The sequence below is a fragment of the Passer montanus genome, unplaced genomic scaffold (genome assembly GCF_014805655.1).
Source record: "Passer montanus isolate IOZ18808 unplaced genomic scaffold, ASM1480565v1 scaffold7, whole genome shotgun sequence".
Lineage (NCBI taxonomy): Eukaryota > Metazoa > Chordata > Aves > Passeriformes > Passeridae > Passer > Passer montanus.
The window spans coordinates 12,984,585-13,010,107 of record NW_024372147.1 but is presented as its reverse complement, the minus strand read 5'-3'; the positions used below and the strand labels follow the sequence as shown (position 1 = coordinate 13,010,107).

Genomic DNA, 25,523 nt, shown 5'->3' with positions numbered 1-25,523 from the left:
GACTCCCTCACATCCATGGGCAGACCAATCCAATTCCCAATCACCCTTTCTGTGAATAAATGCCTCCTAATTTCCTCCCTCCCTAACCTAAACCTCACCTGGCACAGCATAAGACTCTGTCCTCTTACCCTGTCACTGGTTGCCAGGGGGAAGAGCCCAACCCACACCTGGCTACACCCTCCCTTCAGGGAGTTGTAGAGAGAGAGGAAGTTCCCTCTGAGCCTCCTAAACAACCTCAGCTCTCTCAGCTGCTTCTCATACTGTGGACCTGTGCTTCTCAGGACCGCAGAGCCCCACTGTACTCCAGCAGATCAACACTCCCCTCCAACTTGGTGTCATCTGAAAATTCACCTGTGGTAAACCCTAACAATTCAGCGGCTATGATACTGCAGCCTTCCTTACTACAGGAGATGTGATATGTTGTAATATTATCAAGAGGGGGACATCTTTAAACTAAAATGGGGTAGGTCTAGGTGAGACATTAGGAAGAAATTCTTTACTGTGAGGTTGGTGAGACACTGGACACGGGGGACATCTTTAAACTAAAATGGGGTAGGTCTAGGTGAGACATTAGGAAGAAATTCTTTACTCTGAGGTTGGTGAGACACTGGACATTTCTCTGGTTGTCCAGAGAAGCTGTGGATGTCCCATCCCTGGCTGTATTCAAGGCCAGGATGGATGAGCCTTTGAGCAACCTGGCCTCAAGTGGAAGTGGGAGTGGACAAGATGGGTCCCCTCCCACCAAAGCAATTTTATGATTATATGAATGTGATTAAAACTTTCAACATTTCATATTTCCTGCTATCCAAATAGTAATAAATATTAATTTTTTTTAATCTTTGTACACTTCTAACAAAAGGGAATGACATTAGGGAAGCAGAATAGGTATTTGTTGTAATGTCACAATTTAAACAATTTAATTTTTCCTACTTTTACTAATCCTTTTCCCAGGACAGAAATCTTGGCAAAAAGATAGAGAAGGATGTGGGCATTGGGGTTTAGGAGGTGCAGGGAAAGGAGCAGGTAGGGAGTCAGATGCTGCAGAGTGATTTCAGCCAATGATAGCTCTTTGAGGACACAAACCTAAGTGCCAGCACTCAAAAACAGGCCACCATTACCCAGGGAATAGGTCTCTTGGAGGTAGCTGGACAAGCTGCCTCCAAAGAGTCTTAGAATGGCATTGACTCAGCAGGGAGCTGAGGGAGTTGCAGGAAGGACAGGAACACCAAGGATGACTGAAGCAGTTGGCACTTGCCTGGGACAGAAGGGGGAACCCTCATGCTAAGGACCTGCACCCCTTTCAGGGACAGGGTGACCACATCTATTGAGGGGAGTGCTGGGCTCCCACGGCCCTGAGGGTCCCACAAGCCCGATTCCCCCAAAAGTGGGGGTTGTGACAGCTCTGGGGCTCCTGAAAAGCTCAGGAGCTGGTCCCAAAGAGGCGTATCCCAGAGAGAGGGATGAGGTATCACAGGTATCACAGACCTGAGGGTCCTGATGAGCCCAGCCATCCCCCACAAAAGATGTGTCATTACCCTGGTTGTCCCACAGAGAGAGGATGTCATTACACCATGATCTGAGGTAATAGGGGTGTGTCATTGTCCCCGAAGTCCCACCAAACCCAGCATCCACAGGAAGAGGGTTCTTATGAGGAGGGATGTCCAGAGCTATGCTGCTGCCATTCCACCACACAAGAGCAGCAGTCATTGGCCAACACTTGTCCCTGCCCCACCCACCATCCCTTGAAGGTGTCTCCAGGTCTGCAGAGAAGTAATCATCCCAGCCCTCTCCCAGGCCAACGGGTCTCCATTTTCCCAAGCCTGTACATCCTTCCAGCTGTTATAAATGAGAGGCTTGACAAGGTAAATATTCAAGCAGCAATTAATTTATTAATTAATATGGTAAAGTATGAGCAATACAGAGCAGTACAGTGGGGGAAATTTTCCCTCTACCTGCACACTGATAGTTGGGGCTTACAGGTATTTATAGGAGTACTCATAAGCCTTCTCAGCAGTTTCTATTTCTAATTTTTTACGTCACAATTCTATACACTATTGTGATTTAGTTTTTTTCAGGATGTATCCCAGAAAGGAGTATCCCCAGATGGTGGGGTCCAGCTTCCAAAGGAAGAAAGAAGTCTCCCAGCTGGTGAGGTCTAGATTCCAGATGTGGATTCACCTTTTAATTGCAAGGACTATAAATCTCCTAACAGTCATGTCTAGATTCCTTTGGTCGAAACTACCAATCCTCGAGTTGATGTTCATCTTCCTTTCTCAAGCTGCTTTTTCATGTTTTATGAAGGTGTCGAGATAAGCATGTTTTTATTTTATATATTCTAAAGCTATAGTTTCAAAGATTCTTACTACAAGCAATATTTTAAAATTATACTTCAAAAGGTTATTATTGCAAAACTCTTTAAGGCTTAGCTAGAAGCAGAAAGTTCTTGTCGAACAGCAACATCCTTAAAGCTTTAATTCAAATGCTCCTAAATCAACTTAAGACTTACAAAGGTTAATTGAGAACAAAGGATAGGTTCAAAGGCTTTCTTCTGTGTTTTACTTCCTCAGTTATTTATTAAAATTGTCTTTATAACTGTCACATGGTCAGTTTCTACACATATCACAATCACAGATACACATTGCCTGTACGTATCTGACACAAAACACAGCTTGGTATTTCACACAGCCCAGCCTGGCATCTAACTTAGAGCCCCAAATCAGGGAGCACCGACCCCCAGCAGCCAGCATTGTGGTGTAGTGCAGCACTGTGCTGCAGTACAGGTCAGGATCCAGGCTTGTTCTTTCTCCAGGAGTTATCCTGACTGTGTATAAAAACAATCATAATAAACAAGATGAAACCAAGATCCCACAGGGCTAGAATGAAGTCCCTCCTGTCCCCTGAGGTTCAGCCATAGTAGGAGGCAGAACAGTTCTCTCCAAAACCTCAGAAGTCCTTGAGGTGTCTGTAAAGTTCCCACCTTCTGAGCTTGCCCTCATAAGTGAAGCTCTTGAAGCAGAACTTGCACAGCCCCTCCCTGAAGTCCATGTAGTCCGTGGGCCCATAGTCTTGGGGTCTGCAGTGCCTAGACATCCGTGGCCCCGTCAGCATCTGCAGCACAGCCTTCAGCCCCGACCATTCCGGGGCACCTGTTGCGTTCTACTGCGGGGAACTGCAAGTTCTTTCAGTAATGGATTTTCGGGAATGAAATTATACCAAACGAGGCAAATATTGTATCTGTGAACTGTGTACTGGAACGAAAACGAAAAGGAGTTGTCCAAATGAAAGACAAAAGAGAAGAGACAAAAACGACGAAGGAAAACGAGGAAGGAACGGCAGAGTCGGTAGAAAGAGAAGACAGAGGAAAAGAGGGCGTTACCCGGAGCGAGTCAGGGAAATGCTGTCGGCGCCCAGGCGGCGGGGCTGTGCTGGCTGCCTGCCGTGGGTGGGAACGGGCCAGCGCGGCTCTGGGAAAGGCGCAGTCCCGGTGGCCACGGCTGCGCCGGGGCGGCAGCGTGCGACCCGGAGGGCAAAGGCACGGACGCAGAGACGGAACAGGCGGGGCGTTGGTCAGACACACAGGGAGGCAGGGCAAACGCGGGGCAGAGCCAGAGCCGGCGAGGGCAGGAGAGCCAGAAGGCAGGCTTGGGGGTAGGGCAAAAAGCCTAAGACTCAAAAAGCCCCGACTCAAAAGCAAGATTCGAAAAGCAAGTCTCGAAAAACCAAGCCTCAAAAACAAAAGCACAGTCTCAAAAAAGCTCAAGCTAAAATCAGAAAGTTTCGAAAAGCCCCAGGTGCTTGTTACGCAGTTACTTTTTATGCCCCTGGACTTGGCCCAGTCCAACATTTTGCCACCCGATGGAAGCAGCCCGCCTGGGGCGTTCAGTGTCTTCTCTGCCTGTCCCATGTGAGGTGTTGCCAGGTGGAATCCTCCCAGAGACAAGGCTTTTCCTAGTCGCTTCCTGCACATGCACACGTGCAATCCCTCCCCCATCCGCCTCTGACATCCGTTGTTGAAGCGGAACAGAACTAAATGAGCTCCTCACAGCACCCATGATGTCTTACTGTGTCATCTGTCTTTTGATTAAAAGCCAGCAGCTCTCAATATGTGTATTTCCGTCTGTTCATTCAGAGCCTGTGTGGTATTGTTCTAGGTTAGGACTACATTAGTGTTACTGTGCAACTAACAGCTTCAGCAGTCAATGGAGTAAACTTACACTATAGTTTGCACTGTAGGACTTAATTTTTAGTTGCTTTAAAGATATTAAACTTTATTTTCTTGATAGTTCGTTGTTATGTGTTTGTTGGGTTGTGTACACAGACTGGGGATTCCCAATGCTCTCTATTCTTGTCAGAAATGTCTTTAAACCCCGTAGATAAGATGTCCCTTCCCACTCAAATACTGCTCCACAACAGTATGGCAGTAGCCTACTGCCCTCCAATATTATTCTAGTTCTGGCAAAGGTGACCATGAGTTATTTTCCTTACTGTGATTTCTTTAGGCTAAGCAGTGAGATGGACTTTCAAAGTTAAACATGCATTCAAATTCTCAGAAGCAATTTGTAATGATACTGTTTAATGTAGGGGCTGGACATAATCAAATATTTACAGTAAAACAGATAGAATGTCCAATAAAGCTTACATTATGGCTTGCTTCATGTCACCCTTAAACTTTACTTGCTGTACTGTTTCATCCCCTTACAGGGCCATTAAGAAGTGTGGTTAAAAATGGTTTTCTGTTCCTACTCTGTTAGATGTAAATGAATAGTTATCCATTATTTTTCTAATAATAATGCTGATAAATAAATGTAATAGGAGATTTATAAATAAAGAGAATAGTTAACTAAATTACAGTAAGATACCACAGGTGCAATTACAGAAAATTCGCATAACTGAAGCAAAAGCATAAATAGGATCTAAGCAGTCCAATGGCTAATATTAATGAATAAAGAAAAAAAAGTCATTTCAACAGAATTATTTGAAATATTGATCAAGATGCTAAACAGCATTGATTTAAAGCTAATAAACATTTGGAATTCCAATTTGGCATTCCAAATGTGTTCTTCAGAAACAAAACCTGCTGTTGTGATTTTTACATTTCAGAGAAAAAAAAAGACAGTGCAGTTATGCTTTGTTTATTTTCAAGTGGGAAGGAAATCTTGGGGAAAGTCTATACTCCTTTTCTCATCAGGAACACTATAAAATCAGGAACACTATATAGTTATATTCCTTCCACCAGCTGGATTCCATGGCTGGATTCCATGGCACTTTTATTAATGTCATGCACACATGGCAGTGAAAACACTAAGCAGTCCAACTATTTAAAGAGCTATATTTAATAAATGATTTATAAGCGGTTTACAGGTTGAAGGTGAGAATTGACCTTTTTGAGCCTTGTAGCGTTTTCGTCACTGACCTCAAGTAGAGCCAAAATGTCACTGAGACCATTCAAAACCACTGTTCTCTGCTCTAGGTCGGCCCATGACGAATGGACTGCAGCAGACAGGTCAGCAACAGGCTGTTCGGACAGTTCAATTAGGGTACATACCAGCTTCTTTGGCACTAAACGATGTTTCTTCATGTTGCTCTTATCTCTGCTGGCAATTTCTCTAAACTAAGAAGATTTGCCTGTTACAGACATCCAGGTGTGAGTTTTGTTTCTGCTCCTTCATAGTGTAGTGTGCAGGTATGTCCCTGCTTCTTTCTTTCCAAGCCTGACAAACTCCTCCTGACCTCCCTTGTCTTTCTGTCTTGTTGCTTATCCAGCTTATGTCTCTCTTTTCCAGGGGGATCACATGACCAGACATCAGCTCGGCCACTGGAAATGTCCTGCACAAAGATTACCAAAAGAGTTAAGTCCTTTATCTACAAGCATCTACTGCCTACCTTTTGATTCTTGCTCCTGGGAGGCAGAAACCCTGAAGCAGGATATATTGTAACCTAGCTAGTTTGGGGCTCTAAGTGTCTTTAATTCACAACAGAATACACATTAAATAACGTTTACAGGGCAAAACTGTGCCTGCTCCATCAAAACCAAAAACCAAAACCAAAACAAACAAACAAACAAAAAATCCTGAATGTTTTATGTTGTTAGGTGTTTGAATTTTCTAAACGTGCCAAGTTTGGCAGCAGTCTTCTGGCCATACCAATTGTTGGGGTTTTTTTAATATTTCACTAGTTTTTTTCCTTTTTTAAACTAGATTTTCAGCCTTTTGAAAAGAAATCAATGGAACTTCAAGAGTTAATGGAACCGCAACAGTTAATGGAACCAAAGAACACTCCCTTTCTTTTAAAATATAGGCTAATGTCGCACAGTTTTTCTTCCTTCCCTCTGCATTTTGGCAGAAGTCTCTTCAGATGGTACAGTATGCTTTTAGAGGACTTCAGTGTGCTGGAATGAGGCTGTTAGGGATGGAGAAAACATTCTATTCATTCTCCTATCCATCCATCCATCCATCCATCCATCCATCCATCCATCCATCCATCCATCCATGTGTGCATCCCTTGCGTCATTCACCTATTAGCCTACTTTTAGATCTCAAGTTACAAGTTTGAGAGTACACTATCACTCAGAAGTGGCTGACCTTTAAGAAGCTGAAAGTAATTTAAATCAGCCAATAGAACTTGAATTTGGCACTGAATGAACCATTGTGCTTCTGCTTCTCAGTATCTTCATAGATCAGTGGCAAATACAACTTGTTTGCCACAGAGATGCCATGCTGGTGACTTAGCAGCTGTACAAACACATCACAATATGCAGTGAGAAGTACTTATGTGGGATCTCATTAGGCAGAAGAGGAGACAGGGACATTGCATCATCCCTAAGCAACCTGGTCCCGGGGGGTCACAGGTCAAAGTGATCTCTGCTCACTCTGCTGTGTTACAGGGACTTGGGTGAATGGAAGACAGCAATGTCACAGCACTGACAGTGACATCAGCTGCAGAAGAGGCACACCATACTTGGCAGGCAGTGAGGCAGAACAGAACTTCTGCTGGATGGCTGCAGTCCTGGACAGAGTGTAGGGCCACCAGTGTGTCTTTAAATTTATTCAGATAAACATTTCTTCTTGTTATGTGTCTGATTTGCCTCAATTTTTAGAAGATGCTTTCCTTCCCAGGCTTCTGGGGTTTCTGGAGTCTGGCCACTGGCTTTTCCCCTTTTCTAGCACTGGCTGTGCTCCCCCTCTTGTGGCTGTTGTCCTGCCATGATATTTCTGCCCCTGGAGCAGACAACTAGGATGTTTCCTGTGGCTGTAAGTGGTCCCAGGCACAGTGAGTTTCCAAAACTTGTTAATGATATTACACTTAAAATCTTCTAGTAGACTGGTGGTTTTTATTTTTAAACACGCTTCAACTGTACTTGCCAGTTGCTGTTCCCACTTGCAGCACAAAGAGTATATGTATTTGATGAGATGACAGTATGCAGCACTTGTCATTTTGCATTTTCCTTTAGACATGTCTTTTCTCTGTGCTTTTAAAAAGATTGAGAAACCCTCCCATTCTTTTCCTTTCTCTCTGCCTTAGAAAAATATAGTTGCATTAAGTACAATTAAGGTCTGAGTGAGTCCCCCAAAAGAGGAATGTGTCTTTAGGAATGTAGTTTAAATGCTTCACATGTCAGAGGCACATTAACTGTGGTTCATGATAATTTAATTAATTCATCTTCTTAATGCAGGGGTTTACCATGGCCACTTCAGGTAAAATGTAGAAAGACAGTGTTGGTCAGAATTTATAGAATTCACAGAATGACTAGGTTGGAAGAGACCTTAAAGATCATCAAGCCCAACCCATGCCCTAACCTCAAATAAATCATGGCACCGAGTTTCACATCCAGTCATTTCTTAAACACATCCAAGGATGATGACTCCACCACCTCCCTGGCAGACCATTCCAGTACTTTATCACACTTCCTGTAACAAATTTCTTCCTAATATCCAACCTTTATTTCCCTTGGTGCAGCTTGAGACTGTGTCCTCTGGTTCTGTCAGCTGCTGCCTGCTGAAAAATACCGACCCCACGTGACTGCAACCACCTTTCAGGGAGTTGTAGAGATTGATAAGGTGTGAGTCTCCTTTTCTCCAGGCTTCTTAAAGAACCCCAGCTCCCTCAGTCACTCCTTATAGGGCTTGCATTCCAAGCCCCTCACCAGCCTTGTTGCCCTCCTCTGGACAATTTTTTAATTTACGTCCACTATGAGGACATTGGGGGAAAAACCCAAAACAAGTAAGTAACTTACAACTGATGAACTGTGTGTTGCAACAATTCGATTTCTAAATCTTTACTTAAAGGATCTCATATGTGTGATTTTTGGCTCTGATTCAGGGGAGCTGAGCCCAGAAAGCAGCAAAATAATAATTTAATCTGAACCCCAGAATCACAAAGCCATAGAACCTTCTCTCATAGTATCTGCCCTGAACACATTAAGTTTTACATAAATTGCTCCAGCTTTTCTTTCCATGTATGTCACAGCAACTGTGAGATCTGAAGGACCCATGGTATCCTTAGGTAGCACCATGGCTCAGCGATTTGCAGTAGTAAACTTGTGAAAGGACACTTAAGGCTGTGAGTTAGGTGCCTGTTTGGGTACTGCACTTAAACCTCAAAAAAGCCTTGCAAGTTCGAGGTGCTATGTCTTACTTCACTTAGTTTCATTTGCTCCTCACTATTATGAAATGGTCTTAAGAGGAGAGAATGACAACACAGACTGAAGATTCGGGTAGGAGCTGTCTACCCACATGGAGCAGAGAGCAATGAGGTAGTGCTGACCATGTGAATCAGACCCAGCCTTTTGCACAAGCTTTACAAAAACTCCAGACTTTCTGAGCTCATTCCCATCCCAAAATTAGGAAGATCTGGATTATATCATCTGTTTCCCTTTGTTGTGCTAATGGAGGACAGCAATGTCACATCAGGTCTCTGCTGGGCTGCACGACCCTGCCCATCCTCAGCCATCCCAGTAATGGCCCAGGTAACTGTGCTACTGTTTGCAATGCCCTGGACTGGGGAACTTTTCTTTGGATGAAAGGTGAAAAAGGTCTTTCAGGTATCTAAGGTAGGCCTCATGTGAGCACATCTTAATGTTATCAGAAAAGCAATATGGCCAAGAGCTATGTAATGTGAAATAAGATCAGAAGCTAATTTCAAACAAAATAAACAAAAATGAAAGAGTCTGATGAAATATTATTTGAAGGAAAAGGCAAGGTTTTGAAATTTACAAAGTATCCATGGATATATTTTCAGTTCATGTGATGAATGTTACTTAACAATTCATATTTTAGAAAACTGGTATGTGTTGAATAATAGCTGTTAGCATATTCCTTCAAGCAAAATTTTATTGAGATAATAACTGACATTTCTATGAAATTTTTCCCTGAATTTGAGAACATTGAAAATTACTCGATTTGTGTGTGTTGCTAAAGTAGATCTCAAAGTCTTCCCTTCTCCTTGCCATTCTTCTCTATGTTGTATATGGTTTCCCACAGCTGAAAACACAAAGATTCAAAAAGCAGAACTGCTGCAGTATTTTCCTTTGATTGGCCTCTTCATTTTCAAAGCACACTGAACTTGTGTTTTGGGCAACTTTTTTTTTTTTTTTTTTTTTTTTTTTAATACGAAGATTTTAAACATACAAAAGAATGCATGTTGCACCTTTTACCTAAGGACAATTTGGTGTGTGTATATTACTTTTAGGTCCTTGCTACTCTGCAGGCAGTCTACAGGCACACTGAAACACTGTGAACCATGTCACTCATTGTAGATAATACAAGCAGGACCTGTGACATACACAGTGAGAGGTATATAGATATTGAGCTACATATATTGATATTTGCCTATTTATAAATAGGCAGCACAGTTGTAGCAACTTGTAGTTACATGCCCTGTGTTTACTGGCAGCAGATCTACCTTCCTGCAGAACAACCCTTTTCTGACACCGCATGGACAGAGCAGCCACCAGCACGGGCAGGTGACTGGCTCCCCCCAGGACAGTGCCAATTTTCTGAGCCCTTGCCACCCCCAGGCCGACCGCGGCCACCCATGACCCGCCCGACTCACCGGTCCTTCCGACCTCGCCGAGGGACGTGGGCGACGGCAGCAAGGCCCCTTCCAGTAATGTACTGCAAGTCGTCGGTCAGGCGGCTGGTCACCTCCAGGCCAGCGTCCAGCTTCTCCTTGTTGGCCTTGGTCAGTCTCTTGATCTTTACGAGGAGGTCGGGGCGGCCGAAGCGAAAGTGGGGGTTCCAGAAGTGGTGCAGGGGCCCACCAGCGTGGCTGGTATCGCCCCCCGCCGTGGCCGGCCTCGGCTTGGACCCGACCGCGCTGCTGCCCGGACTCACCGTCAGCTTGTGGAACCCGTATAGGTTGAGCTGGCGAATGATGCTGCCGAAGTTCTTGGTTTTGAAGAGCTCCTCCTCCCCGGCGGCGCTGGGCCCCACGGCCAGCAGCTCCTGCTCGAAGAGCCCCTGGTCGATGAACAGGCCTTCGCCGCGGGCGTCCCAGCGCACCGAGCGGACTAACGGGCTATTGACCAGCAGCCACAGCTTCATGGGGAAGGTGCAGGGCCGCGGGACGACAAGGCGGGAGAGGGGCCAGAGGGCGGCGGAGGAGGGGCGGAAAGCAGCGGGCAGCGGCCCCTTCGCCATCGCGCCGGGCGGCAACTGTCGCCACACGCGGCGGCGCGCGCCCAACGCCCCGCCGGTGCCGCCCGGCACGCGCCCGGCGCACGACGCGCGGCTCGTGCCGGCATCAGCCTCGCGCCCCGGGGCCCCGGTCCCCTCAGAGCCCTCCGGTCCCCTCAGAACCCCCAGCCCACTGCCCCCCGCGTCGCAGAAAGGTCGGGAAGAGTACAACTCTCTAGCAGTGTAATTTCAGTGTTACGGACCCACTCCTCCTAACACACGCCAGCACAGTTCCAGAATTCTCGTCCCCCTTATTAATAAAGCTCTACACCTTATAGCTTCGGCATGCATACACAATTGGGGAACAGTCTCAAGAGGGTCTCTGGTGGATATCTGGGGAATGGCCCCCACCTTACTTTATCCTTTCATGGACACAAGTTCACCTGAGGACATGACTTATGAATTGGCACGCAATATGCTGTCTTGGTTGAGCAACTTCTTTCCTTGGTAAGAAAACCTTTTTTACGGTTTATGAAACTCTGAACAATGGGTCTCAGTTTCCCGTCACAACTGAGATACTGCAAACAATATGCTTTTTGAGTATTTACATCGTCAGTTTCATGTCCCCTCAGCACCCCCAGCCCACACCCTAATGTCCTCAGCCCTCAGCCCCACCATCCCCCCACTGCCCCCAGCCCCCTCAGCCTCTTGTCCCTTCAGTGGCTCCCCAGTTCCTTCAGACCTGACGGCCCTGAAGAGGACAGTGCTGATGCCGCCAGCAGCTCTGTTGTTCCTGTGAGTGACCCGTCTGAGGGGGTAACACAGGGTGGATGAGGGGGCCAGGTGGGAAGGGGTTCAGGGGACATGAAAAACAACCCTGGTGCCGGTGAGAGAGCATCCCTGCCTGGCCATGGGCATGACAGACTGGCTGAGCTCACTCCGGGGAGGCATGGGGCACTGCCTGGATCAGTGGTAGCACACACAGACCATCAACCACTCCTCAGACCCAAAGGTCATTAACGCCGTGTGCATCAGAGCATTGCCTCTATCTCGGGAACCCATAATGAGCAGTGCAAGTCAGTGACTGCAGACTTCAGTAGCAGCAGTAAAAAAATAAGGAGGGATATTTCATGGCAGAACAAAGGGAATAGGAGTGATGTAGTCACCCTAAAATGGGGTAAGGGACTTTTGCAAAAGCCTCAGAGACACTTTATGCTCTTGATTCAGAATGTGAAAGGGAAGTGGTGAAACATAAACCAGAAGCTGGTTGCAATGTCCTGGGCACAGTTACATTAATAAATACAATACAACTGCTGGAATCTGATATGGATGACTAATTGCCCCTGTTACAATGTGGTATCTACTTGCTAGGTCCTGCATATTTATCAAAAACTGCTCAGGATCCACAATTATGAGATGATGAAGAAAGGCTCATAGACCCACATTTTATTGTAATTGCTGTGTGTTGTTAATCAGAATCTGTTTTTATGCTTTGATCCTTTAAAAGGTTTAATGGTTTTCTTTTGTAGTTGTTTTTTGGGGTTTTTTTGCATGCATGCATGCTGACTAATGCATGCTCCTTCTATAATATGGAGTATGAAGGAGACTGATTTTCAGTCAGCAGTGCATCAGGGAGAGACAGCTCAGCCATTATTTGTCAAAAGAGAAACAGTCTTTTGTAATATGGGGCAATCTCTGGCTGAAATTCAATAGAACCAGATTATCTAGCCAAGAAGCTATTGAAGTGTAAAGGGATTCATCCTTTGGTGCAGTATTGTACAGACTTTGGGATCACTGTCATTGCAAATTGCTTTTCCAGCAAAAGAGGCCTATGTGCAAAATAGCATGAGGGATGGAGACAGCACTCCCTCTGTCACTTGCAAATATTATGGTTTTCTGCTCCATTTAACCTTAGCTAAGGATACTTGTGCTGGCTGTGTGATTAAAGCTTATAGAAAAATACTTACCAAGCAGTCTGCCTGGGCCAACACTTTTGCTCTTACCCTGAAAAAATGAATTGTTTCTTGGATTTACAGCAGGAAAATCAGATAAACCTTAAAAAAAAAACATTTCTGGCTGCTGACTTCAGTCAAGGTTGCAGCCAGAGAGAGAAGGCGGTGGCTGAATAAACTCAGAGACCAGTGCTGGACCAACTGTGTGTGATGATTTTGCGTGCACGTGTGGAGCAGGAGGTACAGTGGCTCTGCAGCTGGCAGGAGTGAAGTGGAGCAGCAGCCAAGACTAGCTCTGGCAATTAAATTTTACTAGAAATAGTTGCTCCTAGGTTACAAAGCAAGTGGCCTGGCACTGCTCCGGCAGAGCTACAGCTTTGCTGTCCTCCCCCTGAGTCATGTCACATAGCTGCTTGCAATTCACTGTCCAGCCAGTCATGTCTGTGAAGTTGATCAGAGAGAGGGGTTCAACTTGCTTTGTAAGAAATAGGCCCAACAAATTCTCAGAGGTCACAAAACACTATTTCATCACACTGTAGTTCTCACATATGAGGGGCTTTTTATCTTTAGCAAAATACTCAAATAAAATAAGTGAACCAAGCAAACTCGGTCTGCTCAGGCATGAGCTCATATTTTCAAAGGCACTGAAGCATCCAATGCAATAGTCTGGAAGCAATGTCTGAGACTTTTTCTAATGGTTAATCAAAAATCTGTGATTTGCAAACTGTCTCAAACAAATTGCTGTTTACTCAGGCAAAAGCTTGAAAACTGATTGCACATTCCTGTGGTATAGCTATATTCAGATCTACTTGTGGAGGTCATTTATCACCTCAACTAAAGCTGCAGAATCAGAACAGATGCCTGGAATTCTAAAGTCGGATTAATTTTACTTATACCGTATTTCACAGCCTTTCAATAATTCTTTCTTCCCAGAGGGTGGGAAGGGTGCTCTGCTGCCCTTTCTTTGTCATTTCACAAGCAAAATCAGAGTCATTGGTCTAGAGGTAGAAGGGTCTCAAAACCAACCTTCTTATTATAATGAGTAGTAAGTCATAGCTGTACCATCCCTCAGTTTCTGCATGCCACCACAGGGGCGGTGGCATTTTCTTATTCATTAAGGCAGTTGAGCATAGGAAGAGGTGAAAATAGTCAGATGTTATGAGACTGCACAAGAATATCTTCTTTCTGCCATGCCAGACAGAGTCTACGTTTCAGGAGTCTGCAAAACTCTGAAAATCCCTTACTCCATGAAGAACTTCCACTCTGAAAATCTTTGTGGTTAGCTACATTTGCCCTAGATGAGATAAACCTCACAAAGATACAATATCAACAAACTTTAGGTCATGTTAATGTCTGGAGGAATCTAGAGGCTCTGCGTAAGGCTTTGATCTGTCTAACTTTCATCATGGATTGTGAGATGTGGTTACTCAAAAGCCTTGCAACGAGGTCATCCTTGGCACAGTTAGCCCAAACCACGCTCAGAGCATATGCTAGAGCTGCATGCCCATCCTGCTGCTCTGCCTGTGCTGCTCCCACATCTCTTCTGACACTTGCTCAGCCTTATCAGATCCACATTTCCCCAGACAACTGCACCTGGAGATAAATGGACAGGTTCATCTGTACTGGAAATGTTGGTATAAAATTGATTGTAACAATAGGAAAAACCAGAGTGGAGTCCCTTATCTCTCCTACACCTTTGTCATACTCTCTTTGTCCCACCTCAGTCAGTGCCTGTAGTAAGGACATCAAAGAACAGTAACAAAGCCAAGGTGTTGCCAGAGGCGTTGTGCAGTGCAATGCTCCTGAAACACCTCTGCTGGACTTGCAGGCCTCTGCCAGGCAATGCAAGCTCTGGACATCTAAGGACAAGTGACAGGGATTGCCAAAAGCAAAGGCACCCCTGAAGCTTCCAGGGTTCCTGAATTAAGTACTTAAGATGAATACAGAACAGATATTTGTAAGTCTAGACTGCTGTTTGCTGTGAGAAATTAAACCCTCCTGAGATGTCAGCACTTTTTGCAGTGCTGTCAGATCGTTTTTGCATCCTTTAGACTTTCTTGTTTTAAGCAATTAAACACCAGTGCCTTCATCCTGTTCTTACTATGCTTCTTTATGAGTAGTCTCAGTACTCCTAAAGGCGTGAGCTACTGAGATAACACATTCACTATAGTTTCAGCACTATTGTTTCCTGCTGCCTGTGATGAATGAGAGGGCAAGAGCCCAGGCAAGTCCTGCCTTAGATGCAGATTTCTGAGGGTGGCTGTTTGAGGCGGCCTGTGCCACTGTGAGATTGCTCTCACTCACAAGTTCTTAATAACAGTTGATTAGGTCTATTACAAGATGAATTATTTATTGAATTAACAAAATTAACAGACATAAGACTTTAAACAGACTACTTCCTACATAGGAGTAAGACAAAAAGAACTACTAGTAGATAAAATACAGTGCATGATAAAGGTACCTATATTTACAGCTAGCAAAGAAATAGTATAGATTAGGATTCAATGTAATTTACCACTGAATTGGTGATGGAGTACACATAGAATTCTTTCATTCAGTTCCTAGGAAAGTATCTGGCAAATTTGCATCCAAACTCTGATTGAGAAGTCCCACACATTTCCAGGGTGTGTGTAGGTGGTTTCTGCCTCCATTAAAGTTTGTGTAGCTTTTATAGTTTGTAAAGTAGTATCTCTCAGTCAGGAATTTCCAGCTTATATCCCTACATCTGTTCTCACACTCAGGTGTTTATTGGGAGTTCTAGCCCTGGTGCCATAGAGAGAAATAACTCACTAGCAAGTCAAGAGAGCTGGCCTGGGTCATCTCTTCAGGTGTAGGGCAGAATGTCCAGAGCTATTGCACCAGAGCTATTGCACCAGCTGATCGACAGAGCAGATAAGCTCTTCTGTGGTAGGGGGATGTGCCATCTCCTTGTTTCCTCATAAATTCCCTCAAATTGCACATCAGTGCATGCTCTATTCCTCATTGATACTGCTTTTCTTCAAAACCTGCAAGTGTCCACAGTTTTCCACAGGCAGTTAAAAAAATCTCCAAATAACCAGACTAAAGTTTCATACAAAGGGTATCATCAGGCCCACTTTGACAGCAAAGCAAGCAAACCTGATATATATTCCCTGGGAGGTCACAAGGCAAATGTCCGTGATAAGGGGTAGTCATTTACTTGAAACGCCGTTTTGGAAGAACTAGAAATAGCCTAAGAGACTGAAGTATCTGATGCTTGAATAGAAAAGAAGCAAACTTCCATCTAGCTGTTTTGGTGAGCAGTATCTGTTTTTAAAAGCCTATTTTTTTTCAAGCCACAAGAAGATGAGAGACAAATTAATGAGTTGATTCCTGGTACTTTTTTCATTGGGAGCATCTGATTCATTGTACAACTAGCAATGTTTCATTGAGCACCACAAAATACATTTCTGAAGGCAAAGGAGGGCAGTATCTACTGTCAAAGATGTAATTTCAAGTACCACCTGTTCCAGCTACATGCACTAGAAATGCTTCCTTGGCATTCTGCAAGAGGACTTTTGTCTTTCACTAATCATCCTCGTGTGATTTAGAGCAGGATTTCTCCTTTTCTTCTATTTTGAATAACTTGTTTGCCATACAGTAGTATACTTACTTGCCTTGCTTCCTTCTTGGTAAGTTGGAAATGTAGCCCTTCAGTGAATTTTTAATATTGAGAGACCTCGAAGCCCAATGTTACCTAAAAGTGCTCTGACAACAACCAGAAGTTATGCACGTCAGCCACTTTATTGTATCCAGTTATAGCTCGTGCACAACTTCACACTGCTATTTGAAAATTGATTTTACGCTGTTCCTGTCTGTTCAACTTGACATTTAATAAGTCAGTGCACCTCCTTCTTTGTACAAAAAAATCTTGGACCTGGTGTAAAGTTACAGATTTGCAGAGAGAAGGCCACACTCTTTTTCTAATTACAGATATATTTATTTTTACTAATTTCATGTCCACATCCTTCTGAGAATATCATTACATTTAAACTATAGTTTTATGTGAATAATACTTAAAGAGAATGCGCTACCATAAAACAGCAAAGAAAGAGTTGTGATGATACATGACTTCTGATCCTTTATATTTCAACCATAACAACATCAACAAGACTGAAATTATCAGATCATCATAACCTCAGCACGGATGGTTTGCTTTCCAGGTATCTGTATTAAAGAGCTGCCTGCAATTTGCTTTTGACACAAAATAACATAATCCTATAAACACATGCAAGTGTAATGTCACCCATGCACCTTCCAGGTATATGGCAACTGAAGTCAATGGCAATAAATCACAGCAGAAAATTTATTAGTATACATTTTTATAGGATGAGGATTTATGCCTGACTCATACAAAATTATAAAGTTCAGAGAGGCAACTCCCAAGGAAAATGTGAAGGATCTTAAATAATATAAATATGAGTAATAATAAATATATTATAAGATACAGCAGACTTTCCCTGGGGCTTTCATTAATTTACAAACTCTTACAAAATTAATGGCCTTCCATAAATGAAGACACCAACAATCTAAGAAATATAGTCTTTCTTGCATATGTAATGCCCAAATTTTACTCCCTGTCTTAACTTGACCTAACACATATAAGGACCAAACCACAAATTTATTACAGATTATCAACTGTAAATCGATAGAAACTAATCTGCAACCCTCCCAATTTTTAGGTTTGTCATTTACAATTAACAAGACTACTGCAGATACTGTTACATGGAAGGTAACAGGAAAGAAAAAAATCAGGATTTCAAAAAAGACTGTTTGCTCACTTTTCAAAACAAAAATAAGGACTACTCTTCCAGTTTCTTCTAGACCATACTATCCATGTCCTTTAAATAAAAACACAGTTTGCAAAAACAGCTTATCTAGGCATTGGTGAGTATACTCTGTATATAACTAGAGAGAAAAATTACATTATCTTTTAGGCTGCTGTTGAATTTTGTCAAAATATCTGCTGAATCAGAAAAATACTACTTTCTCCCCCCCACACTCACTCCAAACTACTAGTAACAGCTAATAACCCTTTTCTAATACCTTTCAAAGGTATCAGGGATTTTGTTTCCTAGTAACCTCAGGCAAAACAAATGAGTGAAGATCTAGTGTAATGGGCTTTTGTCCAGAATTGCACTTTAATGCAGAAATACATGGGTTTTGCAGCTGTTGGCTCTTAGTTCTTCTTTTCAGCTTCAACAGATCTAAACTTTGTTTCACATTAAAATTGCCATGACTGAGGACATTGTTATCTACTTCTGCTAGGTACAGCAAAGCTGGATGTGTTTTTCTCTTTAGAAGCTTAAATCCTGTCTGTGTTTATATTCTTGATACTTGCAAGGGACAAAAAAATACAGTAATAAAACAACAGAAGAAACCAAAACCATTCCAAGATTCCAAGGATTCTATGCTTGTAAGTGTATTCAATAAAGTTTATTTAGATCCTGTATTGCCCCAGCATTCATCCACATGAAGAGGCCTGAGCTGGTGGAATTCTTACAAACAACTGGAAGCAAAAAGCACAAAGTCCAGCAGCCAATCACCCACAGTATAACCCACTCACTTGTTAGACTTCAAAATCACTCTTGAGTACCAGTAATAAACTATACACTCTATGTAATGCTATGCAATGTAGTCTACATTCCTCGTTAGCTCTATACTTAATTACTATTATTCAATTACAGACAATAACACAAAAGAATCAGACAAATGCAGTAGTGATACATGAAGTATAAAAACTACAGATAAACTGAGTGCTGTAACAACATCCAGTCCTGATGGATCTGAACTTGGATTAATTTTTGACCAGACAGTTTGACCAGGTAGTACTTTATTACTTGAAAATACACATAAAAAGTGTATGCTTTATTTTCTACAAAAATATTTTCCAAAAAAATAAATTCTTATTGATAAAGAAAAAAGATGGTTTTGAAAGCTAGAATTTTTTTTCATTTTGTTTTTTGTTTTTGTTACTTAAGTGACAAAATCATTTAGGTTGGAAAAGAGCTCTTAGGATCATTAAGTCCAACTATTAATTCTCTTTTTTTCCACACTTATTCAATACGTAGTTTGGGGATGTACGAAGTTTGAAAGTAAAGTAATTTTCATAATTTCAATTTGAAGCAGGGAGGGGGAAAAAACTGAAGATTTCAAATTATGTAAATTCCTTTTATTGCTTAAATAACATATCTAACATGCGTGGTGTGCTTTTCTAGTACTAGTATCTGCTTATTAGAATGATCTTACTAATGTTTAGTAATGTATGTATTACAGTATATAACGTTTAGTAATACTTAATGTATTTTCTCACCTACTACTACATTATCAGTATTAATAATAGGCTGTACCATCTAGCTATTTGCAGACTTCTCTTAGCTAACACACAAAATATTCAAGTTGCATCAAGTTGCTGAACTACCAGATACCATTAAGAAGTTTTATATTATCCATAGGGTCTGATAGGGCACAACTTGAACATCTTATGAAAGGAAAAGAAAAAAGAAGACAGCCTGCACCTCAAAACAGGTTTGCAATATTCCTCTCTTTTAGCAAGAGTGACACACCAATGCACCCTCATCCAAAACTTACAAATGTGGTTTTATTAAACTAAAGCCCAGTGTTGCTGGACACAAAAAACTCAATATACCCACACTATAGCATGAAAGTTTTCAGTTGTGTTCTATGTGAGTCCTTACATTAATATAAAAACATTAATATAAAAAAAATCCCCAAAGTAAGAAATTGTTAACTTTGAATATGTCTCTGCTTCCAGCAAGTCTTTCACATGCAAGAATGTGTATAAAAAGAAACCCCAAGAGAACAGTAACTATAGATCAGTCTTCTAAATAATACAGTGCAAGAGAGAAGCCCATATCAGCTGTGATTAGTGGTCAGTTTATGTCACTCATACCTTCTTAAATGACATGTTAGATGACTGAAAACCCAAGTCCATATGCCAGTACTAATACTGATTCATTTGCATTGCTGAAAAAAAACCAAGCACAACTGTAAAACATCTATTCCATCAATCCTTTCAGAAGTTACTGAGATCCATTTTGAAAAACCAAAGCCATGACAAGCACTGTATGTCTAGAGCAGCTCCGGGTTGGTCTCATTCGTCCACCTCACTACTTTCTGCACATACGCCAATTTCAGGTGGGGTTTTTTTTCACCATCTTCCCCCCATATACCTTCAAGCAATTGGTTTTATTTTAAAATTTCAGCTGTGCTATTACCCTGTAAAGACACGAATTGGAAAGACTGCTTTCAAGAAAGTAAGTTAAGGTGTCCATGCAGACATTACTTCTTCATGTTAAGCCAGCCAATCTACAAATAGCAGAGCCAGAGAGAATTACTTCAGGGCTAAGCAGTACCCTTCCGGACCAATTTGGACCTGCCCAGCAGCACAGTGCATCTCAAAACACTGCTGTGCTCTGCTGCCGTCCCAGCACAGCAGGCCAGCTAGCAGCAGCAGCAGAGAAACAAACGTAGCTATGTTCATACAACTACAGACTGGCTTCCATTACTTCCTTCCCTTTCCAGCTGGTTATTTTCTCTCTTCCATTTGGCTTTATAGCAAGAAAAGACCCTGTCTTTCAGGTGAGGGGGAAAGACCTCTTCTGACCATCCCTGCCTTAAGTTACACACTCGAGAAGAGGGAGAAGAAACGACCCTGACACGGCAGTGTGTACCTTCCCCCGACGGAGCAGCTGCCGACAGCCGAGGAGCGCTGCCCCGCTGCCGGGCTCCGGGTAGCCGGGACAGCCGTGCCGGCCTGGCCCTCCGCCCGAGTGCCAGCTGGATCTTCGCCAGCAGCACCAGCGTCCGCACCCGAGGAAAGCCTCTGGCACAGACACGTGCTCCAAGGGCTGAAGTGACCCGGCCTGACCAAGGCTGCCGCTGCCGAGTCCCAAGGTACCGCACACCGCGAGAGACGCGGCCCGGCGCCCCCCGGCCCCGCTTCGAGGTCACCACCTGGGGAAGGCGAGGGAAGAGGGTGGGAGCCTCTCTCACCGCACCGGGGCTGCGCGCAGTGCCGACAGCCTGTGAGCCACAGCACCTCTTCCCGCCGAGCCGTCAGCAAGAAGCGCTCAGGGCGCTTAGGGACCAGCTGCTTCCCGGCGGAGCGGGATGCGAAGCCGGCCCTGGGCGGCGACGCGCGGGAGGAAAAGTCGAGGGGCTTCGGTACCTACCCGAGTGTCACAGTCACGTCCGCGCACCCCTCTCTCCAGCTGCAGCACGCTCTGGCCGGGGCTGCAGTCCCTGGCGCGGAGCATCCTGGCGCTTCAACGCTGCGGGTACGGAGAAACCCCACCCTGATCCCGCGCCCGCCGCTCGCCCTCCCGTCTGTGTCGCTGCGCCCAGGGGAGGCAGCGGGGCACGCGAGGCGAGGAGGCGGTGACACCATGACACCCTTCCTCCCTCCGCCCGTGTCTCCCTTCTGAATGACCACGGCCCTTGGGGGCAGCCCTGTGTTGAGACCGCAACCTGAGATTCGTGGAAGCGATGCAAGGGAGAAGGTTCGCGAGCCCCGTGTGAGTCCAGCTTCCCCCTTCCTGGCGTTTTCACCTTCGCTTTATTTTCGAGGAGCATAAGGGTGCAACTGTGATGTCCAGCAGCGGGTGTCGCTGTTTTGCTATAAAAGTTTTTCCTGGATTGTGCGGTTTTTGTTTGTTAGGTAGTGCCAGACCTGCCCCGTCGTGGTAAAAGAGGAAAAAAAACCAAACCACCAAACGCCTGTTAATTAATTTAGTATGTACGCCTCTGTGTCAAAAATACACTATAAAAGTTAATTAACCAATATTTGAGAAGTGCTCTTGCGTTTAAGTACTGTGTGGCCTCAGCTCACTGTGTTTCCACACATTTTGTAAGAAGTATGTCAGTGATCTGTGGACTCAAATGGTTACTTGGGCTATCCTGTATGGAAAGGAAGCAGACTGACCCACCCTGAATGCATTCAAAGGATTGTGCGGTTGTACAAAGTGACGCTGTCCTGCTACATAGAGAATGGTTGATCAGAGAATTGTTCCTCTGAGCTTCTTTATTTACAAAATGTACAGATGTGGCACACATTGCTGAACCTCTGTTTGCACTAATGACTGAGAGGGTTCATCTATAATGATAACCTCTTGACTGTTCATGAGTGAATTTGATGCTACTCCTGTACGAAGGAGGAGCAAGGATGTCTGCATGTGCCATCAGCTGCATAGCGCACTGCACACAGTCAGTGCTTCAGCACTCAGCAGGATCCTTACACCCAAAGCCAATTCCACCACCTCTTAATTAACATCTAGTCCAAGTAACAGAGATTTCTGGGCTGTCAAATTCATTCTTGCAGTGAAAGGTTGAATACAGGTAATGCAACACTGCATTTGTTTAGCATAGAAGAAGGTATCTATAGGTAGCTCAAATACAGGGCAAATGCCAGCTAAGAGTTGTAGAAACCTAGTGGATAAGCAGGAAAGTGACATGTAGATAGATTTTACATCTCCTAGATGTGAGAACCTGATGACACACCAGTAATAAAATGGAGCAACAGGCAAGGTGCTGCTCACACTGCTCTGAAAAAGATGGTGGCAAGAGTAGTTTGGAGGGGTAAGATTTTTTCACATGTACAAGGAGACAGAAGAGTATATTTTTTTTTTTACCAGGATCTTTACTGGATGACTACCTCACCTCAGTAGAACTGTGACACTGACTGCCATGAGCATAAAACAAAAACAGTGTCCACAGAAGAGGCCAGCTTCAGACAATGGCTGTTGCTGCTTTTACTGCCTCAACTTCAACTTGCATCCTTGGTTCCAACTGCAGGCACCACCACAAAACCACTAAACAGCTATATGCCTGCGGGTCCCGTGTGCTAGTTTTTAGCTGCAAGAGTGAGTATATGGTAGCAAGCTTGCTTCCTTATATATATGTGGTTTTGAGGAAGGAAGGGGGGAACAGGGACGTGCGGGGAAGAGTTCTGGGATAATTTCTGTGTTGCAGCAATTTATCAAACATTCACTAAGCAAATATATTTTCTAAAGGCATAAATTAGTTTTAATTATCAAACCAAATAAGAGGACAATGTGTCTGAAAAAAACCATCTCTATTCCTAAAAATTTGAACACAGCTAGTATGAACTTGGAATACTGAAGACAGGGAATTTTGATTCTTCCTTTTAGTCTTTGGCACATGTTGAATTGTTAGGTGAATCAGCAAAAAAACCCCCAAAAAACCAAAAACCAAAACTCAAAAAAAACAAAGCCCAAGTGATGATCAATTTATATTCTGACTTTGTAATTTCCAATTATTTTCCTATCCAGATTTCCATCTGTCTCTTTAAACTATGGTGTTATTCAAGAATGCGAGGAAATAACTACAGGTGTTATTGCTCAAACAAGTCACACCATATACCCTCATGCAGTGAATTCCATCAAAATTTGACTGTAAACACTCTGCAAGATGTTGCTTACATGAAATTGCTATCTTGTTGTAAATGCTTTCTTGTGCGTGCACCATTTTGCTTTCAAAACTGATCTGTGGAAGTAATAGGAAAACAGTTTTTAATTCAGTTTTGCCTTTCATTGGTCATCAACAAAGTCAGCAGTAATCCGTAGTGTCAAGTTAATGCTACCAATGAGCTCCTTGCTAATACTATAAACACTAGATTTTCAGTCTCTCTTGTTAACTCAAATATTTTATACTTAAATCCAAATTTAAGTCTAGAGGTGCAAGAACATGTTCTATTAAACATTATTGTTTAGCTGCTGCTTTGACATTGAAGGCTAAAAGAGATCAACCAACACTTGTTCCACAAGCATACCTGTAGCTGCAGCTCTCTTCACAGAGAGCAGAAGGCACAATGTTCCCAGGTTTGTTCCTGGGGAAGGCAGTGACAAAGCTCAGAGAAAGAAGAGGAAACATTTCCTATCTCTATTTACTGCTCCTGTTGTTTGGCACATGTGGAATGTGTTATGGAGATTGTTTACCAAAGAGAGATTTCTTAATTGGACACTGGTGATGATTGTTTGCATTGATTGACTGATTAGGTCAGAGCTGTGTCATGACTGTGTGTAATGGGTCACAGGTTCTTCTTTAGTTTAGTATAGAGTAGTATAGTATAGTTTTAAGATAGTATAATATGATATAGAATAGCTTAATAAAGCAATTGTTCAGCCTTCTGAATCATGGAGTCAATCTACACTACTCCACATTCTGGGGTTCCCTGTGCTGCAGCACAGAATTGGTTTTGAATGTCACAGTCTTTCCCAGCTGGACTGTTGTCTCTACAGAGCCCCATTGCTTTTAAAATCGAGAGCAACAGCAGGTACAATCCTGCTTAGTGGGTTTAAAGGTATCAGATCTGGTGGTGTTAAATGAGACCATTTCTTTCCCCATCAGGCATCACAACAGGACTGTCTATAATGGATTACCTATTTGACCACTTTTTTATTTTTAACAACAAGTCCACCCCCAGTTTAAGGAACTTTAAATCAATTAAATTATCTTTAATAGGAAAAAGACAAAAAGCTTGATTGAGGTGGATTATTCAACATAGATATTGTTAGTTATTCTGGCAAGTTTGTCAGCAGAAACATCCAAAACCAAGGGGTTTTTGTCTATTTGTTGGTGTAGTAAAGCAGGGATTTGAATTTGCCATAGTAAGTGGATGGAGGTAAAGTGTACCTTTACCTAAAGGCAGAAGAATTATGCTTCCCAAAGACACACAAAACAGTACCACCGCAGGAAGGTAATGTGGTCATTTATGTGGTGATGATTAAGGCTGTCCCATTTTCTTGCGATTTTAATTATTGTAACTTTTGATTTTGTCTGTTTGACTTTCTTGGGTGAAACCTGGAGGAAGAAGGGAAGTCTAATTTTTTCTTGGGCATTGGAAATCATGGAAGACCAGGGAAATACATTAATGAAGTGATTGCTACTGTTTTGAGTGACAGTCACTGTGTTGCTCACATGGACCAGTAAATTCGATGCCTGTGTTGCAATGACACAATCTGTGATCCTCACTTCAACATGTTGCTATTGCAGTTTTTTCAGCTGTTTCTGACTTTATCTGCCAGGACACCACTTATTGTGGGGGAAAGGTAACATCCAGCTGCAGAGCATTGAGACAGCAGTTTTTTAATACCTCTTCCATCTAGAGCTCTGAAAATATGTCTGACTAACAAGTAGGTTACTAAATAAGTACTGACCAGCTACATCTGCCATGAACGCTGATCATAAAAGCAGCAGCAGATCTTGTGTACAGTGTGGCCATGGCAAATGTCCATACACAGAGTTACTCTTTGCTAGAACAGTTCTGCTTATAAAACATTTAGAATAAAATGTCAGCAGTAGCATATTTCACTAGCATAAGAAAGAGTTGTTTTGGTTTTTGAACAGGAAAGTCCAACATGTTAGGTTAGTTAATGTATTGGGGAAGTACATGTACAATGGGATTTAGCAAAATTTTGAATAAGACCAGCAGAGCCAAGTCAGAATAAAAACTCCCTACCATACTGTGCCAAAAATAGATCAAGGTTTCTTCTTCTTCTTCTTACTTGCCTTGGTCAGATGCTTTTGTGGAAAAATAACTGGCTTATATTTCATGTGGTTTTTGGCATAGACCTTGATACAGAATTAAACAACTGATGCACACTGGATTGCTGCAGGCTCTATGTGATTTTACATAATTAAAGTGAATGCTTTAGGTAAGTCAAATCAAATACATGTAAAATAACTCAATGTAAAATGTATCTTACTTATTTGGCAATAACACTGTGCGGAAAATTACCTCACAGAAATAATAGAAATAATTTATTACCTTCCTTACACTTCTTTTTTCTTACAATACCCAGTATTTTCAAATTTCTCCTACATTTTACCTGTACTTCATGCTTAGAGGTCTGGATCTGTGGATCTGTGTTACTGTGAATGAAACTTCCAAAATAAAATC

At 43.0% G+C, this 25,523-nt stretch overlaps 2 protein-coding genes across 2 annotated transcripts; both read right to left on the bottom strand.

Annotated features, from left to right (window-relative positions):
* Positions 1–1,897: 1,897 nt before the first annotated feature.
* LOC120511997 lies at positions 1,898–4,075 on the bottom strand. Its single transcript, XM_039729796.1, has 2 exons — positions 3,377–4,075; positions 1,898–3,248 (listed from the first exon to the last, which is right to left on the bottom strand). The coding sequence occupies exons 1-2, from the start codon at positions 3,989–3,991 to the stop codon at positions 3,123–3,125; spliced, it is 741 nt and encodes a 246-aa protein (XP_039585730.1). The 5' UTR covers positions 3,992–4,075; the 3' UTR covers positions 1,898–3,122.
* Positions 4,076–5,309: 1,234 nt separating this feature from the next.
* On the bottom strand, positions 5,310–23,460 carry HSF5 (heat shock transcription factor 5). Its single transcript, XM_039729836.1, has 5 exons — positions 23,394–23,460; positions 23,044–23,107; positions 20,779–21,275; positions 10,051–10,442; positions 5,310–5,826 (listed from the first exon to the last, which is right to left on the bottom strand). The coding sequence occupies exons 3-5, from the start codon at positions 20,860–20,862 to the stop codon at positions 5,607–5,609; spliced, it is 696 nt and encodes a 231-aa protein (XP_039585770.1). The 5' UTR covers positions 20,863–21,275; positions 23,044–23,107; positions 23,394–23,460; the 3' UTR covers positions 5,310–5,606.
* Between the last annotated feature and the right edge of the window lie 2,063 nt (positions 23,461–25,523).

What these genes read in the sequence shown, in the direction of transcription:
- LOC120511997 (XM_039729796.1), bottom strand. Translation starts at nt 3,991, where the DNA reads ATGGGGGAGGGATTGCACGTGTGCATGTGCAGGAAGCGACTAGGAAAA. An exon ending in ATTTCCCTGACTCGCTCCGG is followed by an intron (nt 3,249 to 3,376) that starts GTAACGCCCTCT and finishes TTTTCGTTCCAG; the next exon opens with TACACAGTTCACAGATACAA.
- HSF5 (XM_039729836.1), bottom strand. Translation starts at nt 20,862, where the DNA reads ATGCTCCGCGCCAGGGACTGCAGCCCCGGCCAGAGCGTGCTGCAGCTG. An exon ending in GACGTGACTGTGACACTCGG is followed by an intron (nt 10,443 to 20,778) that starts GTAGGTACCGAA and finishes CTCTTCGAGCAG; the next exon opens with GAGCTGCTGGCCGTGGGGCC. An exon ending in CGGCGAGGTCGGAAGGACCG is followed by an intron (nt 5,827 to 10,050) that starts GTGAGTCGGGCG and finishes ATCTTTGTGCAG; the next exon opens with GACATTTCCAGTGGCCGAGC.